Genomic DNA, 11,411 nt, shown 5'->3' with positions numbered 1-11,411 from the left:
AATGTTGAATGCAATTTCAGGATTAACCATTATATTTAAAGCCATGTAAATGAAATTTTATAAGTTAACCATGGTGTTTTGAGGCTAAAAATTTTCGCGGGCTTTTTCAGTATAAAATTAATAATTTCAGGGGTAGTGGTAGTAAAGCAAAATTTAGAATCAACATTTGATGACATTGCTAGATCAACAAGCTAATTTTTTTTCAGGATTTTTGGTATGAAAAATAACTTTTCAATGGTAAGTGTTCAACATTTATCATGAAATTTAAAATCAATTTTTCAACATCAACCTCTCTGTTTTGAAGCCAAATTTTTCTTGGTCTTTTTTGGTACAAAATAAAAAACACTAATGATAAATTGTAGCGACATTTAACTTTAAAACAGACCACTATTTTAAGATAAAATTACTGAGCAAGGTATACAAAATTAAAATAACTAACTGTTCTTTAATATATATTCTAACTCGATCCCGAGCCTTTGCCTGGCTTTCCGGACGAAAATTCTATTAAAATTTAAAACTATTTTATGACGGCTGAGTATATGTGTAAAATGTTTGAAATATTTTCATCAAATTAAATTGAATAACTCTGCATAGTGTAATGCTTATAAAATTATATTAAAAGTCACATAAGGTCGGAGGGAAGTAAAAGCTTACCCATCCACTATACTACCTAAAACTGCTGGCATGATAACTTTCATCAGGGGTGGGATCTTTCTTAGGCATGTCATGCCATCGGACTGCCTCTTTCTTCCCTGTTGCTTATGTCCCATGTGAACGGAATGATGGACAGGTGCCTAAGTATCGCAGTTCATCCTCAGTTGTCAAGCTATTGAAGGCGCCCGGTGAATACCATTTTACTGCCGAAATCTGCCTTCACTTCTTCAACGTGGACAGGTCGCTGGTACTGGGTATGTATAATGCATGTCTCAGAGTGAGCCACTTTCCAGCTCAATGAAAAAAAGCGAGGGTCATTGTCATACCCAAACTGAGAAAGGATGACCTTCAATACATTAAGTCCTACAGACCGATTGGACTCATCTCGGTATTTGGTAAAGTACTCGAAAAGTTGATGATCAATCAGATCAACTGGCATTTTCATCGCAAAGGTAAGTTGAGTCAGAAGCAATACTGATTTACACCCCAGAAATCAACTGAAGATGTTCTTAGCGCATCAGTCAAGGTAATCAGGACTGCACTGCAAGACAAGAAAATGATCGTAGTGATCTCGCTTGACTATGTCCTCTTATGAGGAGCTTTTGATAACGCTTGATGGCCATTTTTAATGTGCCAACTGAGCCGTAAGAAGTGCCCTCGAAACTTGTTCTTGCTAATGAAGAGCTATCATCAACAAAGGAAAGTTGTATTGTCACACTTCGATGCCACCCTCGAAAAGGTAACGACCAAAGGATGCGTTCAGGGATCCTCCTGCAAACCGAGCTTCTGGAATTACATCTTAGATGCTGTATTCCAGAAAGACTTGGGTGCGGGAGTCGAACTGAAGGCATTCGCGGACGACTTTTTCTTGACAGCCGTGGTAGACAATACAACAGAACTTGAAAGGATGACAAACAATGCACTGAAGATTATCACAACATGGGGCTCAAAAGCTTAACTACAATTCGCCGAAGACAAAACCAACGCGATGTTTATAACCAAAAGAAAGGACCGCCAGCCAGCCATTCATATGAACGGAGTCCAGTTGAACTTTGTGGACCACTTTAAGGTTTTGGGTCATATCATACATCGCAACCTAAATTGGTCCAAACACGTTGACAGTGTTTGTAAAAAAGCTGCAGACATTACAAACAAACTCGTGAGAACCGCCAAACCCACATGGGGCGCGTCGCCAGAGGTTATGTAGCAAATATACGCAGGCGCTGTAGAGCCTCTGATTACGTACGCTTCAAGCGTGTGGGTGGACGCTGTAACAGGAAAGTCAACAGGAAGAAATTCCAATGACAAATAGCCATCAGGTTATGCAAGGGATACAGAACAATCTCCTTGGTATCAGCAAAGGTTTTGAGTGGATTCATGCCACGGGATCTTAAGGATCAGGGAGCTTGCAGAAGCATATGAGGTGAAGAAGAGCCTCACCCTGCAAGACTTGTCGCAGGACAGATTTTACCAGGGAGTGGGAGACTATTTCTCACTTCCACATCTGGCGGAACGCTATCCGATAGATCACGGCTACGATGATCAGGTTCTGCCTGGGATGGCGAAGGAAGAGTTGAGGATCTACACAGATGGCAGTCACTTGGACGGCAAAGTGGGTGCAGCTTTTGTACCTTACGATGGCGTCAGAGAGCTACCATCGAGAAAGTTAAAACTCAGCAATTTCTGCTCCGTGTTTCAGGCGGAACTTTGCGATCAGAGAAGCTCTGGTCTATGTTTTGAAGAAGCCACCAAACAGATGGAAGAAAATAACGATCCTGATAGATTGCAAATCTGGAGTCCATGCAATAAGTGACTGAAATTCGGTCAACCCTATTGTAATGGATATTAGAACAGATATCCAGAAGCGACGATGCAGACACCAGGACGTGTACATCGGCTGGATATGGGGACATTGCGGAATCTCTGGCAACGAAAAAGCTGACAAAAAGGCTCGGGAGGCTACGCTCAAGAAGACAGCTCCCGATTTTGCCGATTTCCCGCTCAGCTTTGCCAAAAGAAAAATAAGAAGCAGGACCCTTCAACTCTGAAACGATCGTTATTTGAGTGAAACTACCGGAAGTATAACTAAAATGTTTTTTCCTATCATTTTCCATGCTTATTATTTCGGAAAAATAAATAATGCTGGCTACGAGCTCACCCAGATGCTTACGGGTCATGGTGGGTTCATGAGCTACCTGCATCGCTTCAAGCTCTCTGAGATCAACAGCTGCCCATGCGACGATGAAACTCCTCAAGATGGTCCTCACCTGTTGATGCATTGCCCCTTTTCAGCTTTCAAAGGCAACAGCTGGAGGCGCGATGCAGAAGCCTGGGTGAAGATCTATGCGATATCCCATCGGTGATAGGTAATAAAGAACTCACACGAGAGGTGATATTACATGATCAATATAGTGCAGGCAATTGCTAAAATAAACCAAAGTAGGGAACAAAATGCCGAACACTCCTCTAGTGGAACGGAAGGTCCGTTGACTACTGCCAACAGGTCGACTTCTCCTGAAGAGTTTTAAGTGGTTTCCTCTCCACGTGAGCAAATGTTGAGAAGTTCCTGATTGGCCCACATTAGTTTATTCCTCCCGATCCCAAAATTTTAGATAAATTTAAAGATATTTTATTAAATAAAAATAGCAGAAAAATCCACCTTTTAAAATAAAAACCTTGTATATTATAAGCAAGGTAAATAATAAAGCAACTCCCATATAAAAAATAAATTTTAAAAAAGCTATTGAAGACAATCGCAAGGTAACTTCTTCAGTCACTCGCACTATTTGTCCACCATCTTATCAGTCTAGTACTATGGCCTATATGAGCTTTATATGTATAATTTAGCTTCATCATCATTCCCTTTAGGGTACTGCATTGGTACTCCAATCACAGCGTATCTTGATCATCTTCATTACATGAAGGTAAGATGCTCAGTCTTACGTTTCAGGTGCCAGTCCAGGGACTATAAAATACTCTAGTGTAAAAACACCGTTTTAAATCAATATTTCAAATCCACCATGCCTGGAATCGAACTCGAGACCTCTTGTATGTTAGGCAGATGCGCTGACTATTGAACCTGACCATTGCGGACGTAGCTTAGCATTTTTATAAAAAGTATTTAACAGGTAATACATTGTTTATGCCAGTTTATAGCAAATTTTAGAAATATAAAAAAGAAACAAATAAACATCATCACGCCTTCTCATGCACGCGCACCGATTATTCCGACTTTCGACATGTCCATCTTCGAGTATATGTTAGATTTGGTCATGCCATATCTTTCTCGGTCTTCCTCTATTTCTGCATCCATCAACATTCGCATTGTAAATATTCTTAGCCGTTCTCTCGCTGTCCATTCGTTCTACATGTCCAAACCAGCGCAGAGCTCCTTTCTTGATTTTGTCGATAATGCTTGTCTCAGCCTTACATAATGTACGGATCTCAACATTTGTGCATCTATCGTACATAGTTTTACCACATATTCGCCTGAGAGATCGCATTTCGACAGCATTCAGCCTACTTTCATCCTTGTTTTTCCAAGTCCATACTTCGCTCCCATACATCAGGGACGGGACCAGGACTCCGTTGTGAACTGCCAATTTTGCCTCTTGTGACAAGCATTTATTTGCCAAGGTCGATTTGAGTGCACCATTCACTCTGTTCCCGGTACTCACCCTCCTTTCAATATCTTTCTCTATTTTTGCATCCATCAACATTCGCATTGTAAATATTTTTAGCGCTGTCCATTCGCTCTACATGTCCTAACAAACAGAACTCCTTTCTTGATTTTGTCAATAATGCTTATCTCAGCTTTACATAATGTATAGATATTAACATTTGTGCATCTATTGTACATAGTTTTACCATACATTTGCTTGAAAGATTGCATTTCGACAGCATTTAGCCTACTTTCATTCCTGTTTTTCCAAGTCCATACTTCGCTCCCATACATGAGGGTGGGGACCAGGACTCCATTGTTAACTGCTAATTTTGCCTCTTGCAACAAACATTTATCTGCCAAGGTTGATTTAAGTGCACCATTCACTCTGTTCTGGGCACTCACCCTCCTTTCAATATCTTTCTCAGTCATACCATCCCTAGTAAACATACTTCTCAGGTACACAAATTCCTTTACCTGTTTTAATATAACCCCATTCACAGTGATTTCACATTTAGTCATACTTTCATTTCTTTCAAAAACCATCGCATTCGATTTATCGACATCAGAAAATCGCTTCCACTGTAGACTTTTGTTACCAAAAATTACAGGTCCTCTTTGTTGTTATTGACAGTTAAATCACCCATTTTTGCTCCCATTCTTAAGCCTTTTAGTTTTTTCATACAGTTATCGATATATCATGTTGAACATAATAACATATTATGTTGAACAGCCATAGTGACATCACACATCCCTGTTTGACTTCTTTATGAATGTCAAACCAGGATTTGAATGATTCATTTACCTTACCACATGCTCTGTTTATCCCACACTCAATTCATAGTAACTTTTCTTACTCTCAATCAGTATTCTTCCATACATTTTGCCAACAGCGCTCAAAAAGCCGATTGCTCTATAATTTCAGCATTCCATCCTTGAACCTTTTCCCCTGTATGCAGGCATAACAACCGCCCTTCTCCGATCTGCAGGAGCGTATTCTTCCTCTATACATCGGTTAAAAAGCTTGTGCAGCCATGCAAAAATATTTCACCATCTGCCTTTATAAACTCTGTAGCAAAATTATCAAAACCTTGCACTTTTCCATTCTTCATATATTTGGCAACGCTTCTTATTTCTTCCATTCTTATCTCTGTCGTACTGTAATCTGTATTTAAACTTACTTGAGAAGGTGCAGCAGTGCTTATATTTCCTGTATGTATTTCATACACCTCTTTGAAGTATATTATTCGTCGCCATTTTTCCATCTTTTCCTTTTATCGCTGTCATACATCCACTTTCATTACTGTATTATGATTAAATATTAATTTTATATTTAATTTTTACAAAGAAACTAATATAACAAGCGGGTAGATTGGTTTGAAAATTAACGCCATAGACTATTTACAAATACACCACAACACCCAGATCAATTGAGGAAAAATATTCTTGGATACTTTTTTTGCATATTGGGCTGTCTAACTAGCTGCGCTTTAGCGCCTTCGTAAAATAAATAATCTTGGATCGCAATGCACAACTTACTTACCATTAAGTTTATATTATTCTAGATCTTGCATTGTGAAATAATTGCACATAAGAAATAAAAAAGCTTCTTTAAATGGTTTTATTTGTTTTATATTTAACAATGTTAGGAACAAACTGCTAATAAATCAAAATATTTACACACTTAACCAACAGTTTAGATAATATGGTAGTCTGCATAATAAATACATATGCATACTGTTAGAACAAGTTAATATAGACATTAGCAAATTTGTAAAACACTGAAATCACTAAAAATTCAAGAAAAAAAAATACCCATGTAGATCAAGATTAATGTGAAAACATTTAAATTCAAACCTAAAATAATTTCCTGTGGTAATTTAACATTTTTTCAATTAAATTTTGATTGAAATTGCAAATGAGTAAATACATAATGTTTATTGATAACTTCAAAAAGTAAAACAAGAGACCTTTGCATATTGTGAACTAATTGAATATTATTTGCACCAAATGGAATAATACAGTCTTGCTATGAATGTATGTTAAAGTACCGCTTGCAAATCACATTTTTACAAGGCTGGTATTCATGTATTTTACTTTTTCTAAGATTGATAATTCTATTAGTAGATCTTTATTATTCCGATGTTCTGTTATTACGTGGCTATGTACTTGCATTTTTTAGTCCATACATCCATTAATATTATTTTCTGTAGATTTCATAACTTTCTTGAAATAAAAATTATATAGAAAATTTGGTAATTATGGCATCATTAAATTTTATTATTGTTATATACACTTCAGGGTGAGAATGAGAAAAACACTTGCAGAAAGACGAGGTAAATAGAATAATATAGATTATGTCCATTCATTTTATATTTTTATATAAGTAAAACATACATTAACATATTTAAAAAATGATTGTTAGCATATTGTATACAACACCGAAACATGTTTAGTTTCAATTAATGATTTAGTAATGTGGTTAACAATTATAAATTAAAGCGTACGCTTTGTCAAATGTTTTTGACAAAACTTAGACCAGTGTACAATGTATAAAATTACACATTTAAATGCGATGACGTAATTAATTTGTACAAAACTTACACCTACTGATATAAAATTACAATCATATTACTTATGTAATATTGAAGTATTGAATACAATAAAACTGGATTGGTAAATTTAGCAGAGTAAAGACTCACAATGTAACTGTTCATTTATTAACTATTTGTTGATTTCCTATAACTATTTAGTAAACACTTTTTTAATAAAAATAAATAGAAGATACTGCTTTGACAGATATTGAAATGTTGTAAAGGTTTAATTCAAATTGTGAACCGGGTCGTGGTACCGTGGCTAGACTAATGGATAAAAGGTCCGAGATTCGACCACACTCTACCAAAACTTGATTCCCGTTTTCTAATAGTGAGCTAATTATAATTCGTCGAAAATGGCCACAAAATTTAAATGTTTGGATAAATCACAAGACTGCAATTTTTCTATAAAAACAAAGTCTAAAGCAAAAATAATTAAATTTCAACAATAAAATAAAGTTATCTAACTTCTGGTTTCACACACTATTAAAAATTAACACATTTTGTATTGAATGAGTCTAACTTATAGAAGTTGCAGATTTGTATCTGCACTGAATAACTAAGCCAAGTATTAAAGGAATAACTTTTTACAATTCACATAATATTTTAAAAGAAAAAATGCTAAGACCATTTTTAAAAAAAAATATAATGTCTTACTAAATCTTGGTTAAAAAATAAATTCAATAAGCATTAAAATAAAATATTATATATTATTTTTGCAACATTTCAAAATTCAGTTAACAATATTTAAATTTTATTTATGAAATATTTTTCTTTGAAGCACAAAGAAAACTGTATTTTGCTACATTTATAAAAAAAGTTAAATTACATATTTATATTTTACTTATTTAGGGCCGTACAAAACGGAAAACCTGAGATACATTTCACTGTCATTTTGCAATATATTTTCTTCACAGCCTAAACTGTAAGCACTTGGCCGCATAAATTTACATTATTTATGAGCCACACAATAATATAATATCAATCATAATCATTTTAGACTAGTTGTTACTATTGGACTGTTAAATTTTTTTGAAAGCTGGTTTTATAAATGCAATATTAACTTTCATGAACATATTTAAGAGACCACTACACAATGATATATGAGACTTTGAGGCCTATCAAAAAAGAAAAATACAATGTATTCAAAATTTTGGATAGAAATAAAATCAGCCGTGAACCATGCTTATTTATTTATTTTAAATCAGTCATATCAATTTTCAAAGGAAAAATAAAATGTTCCGCAGTAGGCCGAAAATATCTCGAATATTTGAAAGCTAATAAGATGTTTAAATTGAGAAATTTAGAATGTCAATTTTTCCAATAAAATAAATATTTAACTCGTTCGCGGTTATGCGTGGAATAGCTGTCAAAATTATGTCTCTCATTTAGGAAATGACGGCTTAAGCCGTCAGCCCAAATTATACTGGTAGTGTAAAGACGGTTATAGCTAACATGAAACTTAAGTAATTATATGGTATTGCTTGATATTGTATCCCTATAAAATGCAGTCTACAAAGAATTTGTCATAACACAATTTTCCACATCTTTATTGCAAACCATCAACTACGGTCCAATTGGAAATGAAACATTAAAAAAATAAATAATTATATATATGATATATGTTCATATGAGTGAATTCTATGAGAAAACAGTGTCAGAGAACTTGTTAATATTAGATACTATTTTGATAGTTTGAAATATAGTTGATTTTTGGTTTCAGATTGTAACTGATGATGTTTTATTTCTCGCTTATTTCCACTAAACATTTTTTTTTTCATCAAACACAGTGAAAACTCTTATTCGTATTTGGTAGGCCTCATTTCCACAGGAATTTTCATCTGTCCAGTTGTTTAAACTAAAGAGTGATACAGGCTAACAATGTTAAGAATAGGTAATGGTGTATGTACATAAGATGAGATTGTGATATTATTTCTACTAGAGAGGTGTCCTTCCTCTGTGCGGGGGCGGGCGAGACTCATCACCCGAGGAGCTATCCCCTTCTCCCTCCGCATCTCCTTCTCCGTCTCCATCCCCCTCTTCCTCCTCCTCACCATGCCCACCCTGACCACCGCCTCCGCCCATGTACTGCCGGAACTCGTGGATGGACTCATTCAAGGACCATAGCTGAGACAGCAAGGAAAGATCCAACTGCCGAAGACCCAACTGAAATGGAGAATAAACTAAGTTATTGAGGTTGTCAATATAATGAGAAGATGGTTCTTCTAATCCTTATAGGGGTAAATTAAGTAGTACTTTAATAATAAGGGAGTTTTAAGTGCATAAAAAAACCGATAATGTTGGTTTAAATAAAAAAAAATTCACAAGATATTTTAAATCTTAGGGCAAAATTTAGTTAGCTTTATCATATGAGTTAATATTTAACATATTACATTATTCTATTTTCAATATTGAGTAAATCTACATATATTAGTTAATCTAGATATATATTTTTTGAATAATTTATTTAACTTTGTTGTGTTTTGCTTTGTTACAGTAATATTTGCAACTGCTTGTTAAATTGGGTTATAATGAATGGAATTTTGAACAGTTTAAATTAATATGAGAACTTAAAACATGTTCCGCCAAAAAAATAACATAAATAATATAATGTTCGTTGCAACAGAGAGGGAGAACATTTTTGAGAGGGTAATAAGGAAGTTTAGGCATTTACAGGGCTTTTAACCTGTCATTGGGTGGTTTAATTGGCCTCTTTACACATTGTGTAACATTCATAATTCTGCCTATGTTTAAACACCAACATATCCGTAACTCTTGTATCTGTTGACTTTTGTGAAGTACTTAAACCAGCCAATGACGGGCTATAAGCCCTGTAAATGCCTGGACTTTCATATTACCTTCACAAAAATGTTTTTCTTCTCTGTTGCAAAAAACTTAACTCCCAAAGGAGGAAATCCAGCCTGTCTACAAACATTTGGACATATTCAAAACATTGTTAATATAATGATAAATTCTTTCCAATTGATTTTGTATAGGTAAATAGATATACTTTTATAATAAAGATGCCAGTCTCGCGATGAGTCTCGCCAAGCGATGAAACCGGTCATTGGTTATTCCGAATTAGTGGATTTGAGCATCACTAGTATTTTATTTTTATAATACCCACATTACATACAATTAACTTTCAGTAAGAATTTTCATTTATAAGTAAATAATTATATTTAAAACATTACCAGAATAGGAATGGGTATAGAACCTAAGTCAAAAATATTTATTGACATTTAATAATTTTAGCAATGAGGAACTTCAGCCCTACAGGAAATTAGAAGCAATAAATGATTTCTTGCGCGCGGTAAAAATTAGAGCATTAAATTGTACGCCAAAGTTTCCTGAAAATGTACGAAAAAAAAACGAACTACTTTGAATGACGTCACTGGTTTATATGAATATAAATCAACGTATGATATGAGAGTTATGGAAGATTTCCGGTTTGCTTGGCGTGGATGGACCAATGGGAAGAATTGATTAAGAATAACCGGAAAAGAACACGTGGAGTTATTTCAGAAATACGAAACTTTAAAAAATCGTAGCGCTGATAATACGATATATAAAAGTTGATTTTTTTATTTTTAATTTGGTTTAATAGTCTATTAATAAATAAATAAAAACACTGAACTTCCTCATTTAAAAGCGCACAGTGCAAGTCCAAGAAGCATTCCGTGTGGGACCCCACTATGAAAAACATTTCTTATCGTTGTTGACGTTCAATATGCAATAGGGTCACCTAGTTCCGCTGTATCAAGCCACATCTTAAATTTCTTAAATTGCGAGCTGCAGTATAAGGAAGATAATACGTTACTTCACTTCTTCACTAGCCGAGAGCCGAGAGCCGTGATGCAAAATAAGACCTTTTCCAACTAAACACAAGTTACCAACGCTTTTCTAGTAGGTACAGACTGTAAACCTTACAACAGACACTAAATGCCAAATCGGCTCCGTACACAATATACGAAATTACCGCGTATTTTACGGGATGATCAAACGTTAGAACGCAACTTGGCGTGAGCTTCTATCATACACATTATGTTTCGTAATAAATCTAATACACAAAAACGCACAGGATAGAAAATATCGACTGATTTGAGGCTAACAGGTAATTATTATTTATTGATGGGAGCTTTAATAATTATTCAACCAGTACTTAGTCATTCTACAATGTTAAATAATTTTTAGACATCTTTCAATGTTACGGTTTCTTACGTATCGTTGAAATTTTAGCAGAAAATCTAAAACCAAGATAATCTAAACAAACGTTTAAATTTTAAGTGATACAAATTCAAATTCATATTGTACATTTTTTTTAAATAAATATTTGTGTTCGTATGATTTACCTAAATACGTGTTCCAACTTTGGGGCCATTTTATTATAGTTGTAAAAAACCGCGTTAGAAAATGGGAAACAGCTTGTCGAAGAGTGGGATTAAGATCTCGGACTTCCTGATCTGGAGTCCGCGAAGCTACTCACGTGCTCACGTCACGGG

The 11,411-nt window shown here is 34.8% G+C and overlaps 1 protein-coding gene across 2 annotated transcripts in view; it reads right to left on the bottom strand.

Annotated features, from left to right (window-relative positions):
* Positions 1 to 5,925: 5,925 nt before the first annotated feature.
* The window catches only part of lmgB (lemming B), a 90,290-nt gene continuing 84,804 nt past the window's right edge, over positions 5,926 to 11,411 (bottom strand). For both annotated transcript variants that reach the window (XM_088224038.1, XM_088224027.1), the window contains one exon: positions 5,926 to 9,075. In XM_088224038.1, the coding sequence (XP_088080164.1) occupies positions 8,848 to 9,075 (228 nt within the window). In that variant the 3' untranslated portion in view covers positions 5,926 to 8,847. The remainder of the gene's footprint in view (positions 9,076 to 11,411) is intronic.

The sequence above is a fragment of the Micrasema longulum genome, unplaced genomic scaffold (genome assembly GCF_059751315.1).
Source record: "Micrasema longulum isolate JH-2025_06_02 unplaced genomic scaffold, ASM5975131v1 h1tg000030l, whole genome shotgun sequence".
Lineage (NCBI taxonomy): Eukaryota > Metazoa > Arthropoda > Insecta > Trichoptera > Brachycentridae > Micrasema > Micrasema longulum.
The sequence above is the reverse complement of the archived record's forward strand: the minus strand, read 5'-3'. Positions and strand labels throughout refer to the sequence as shown.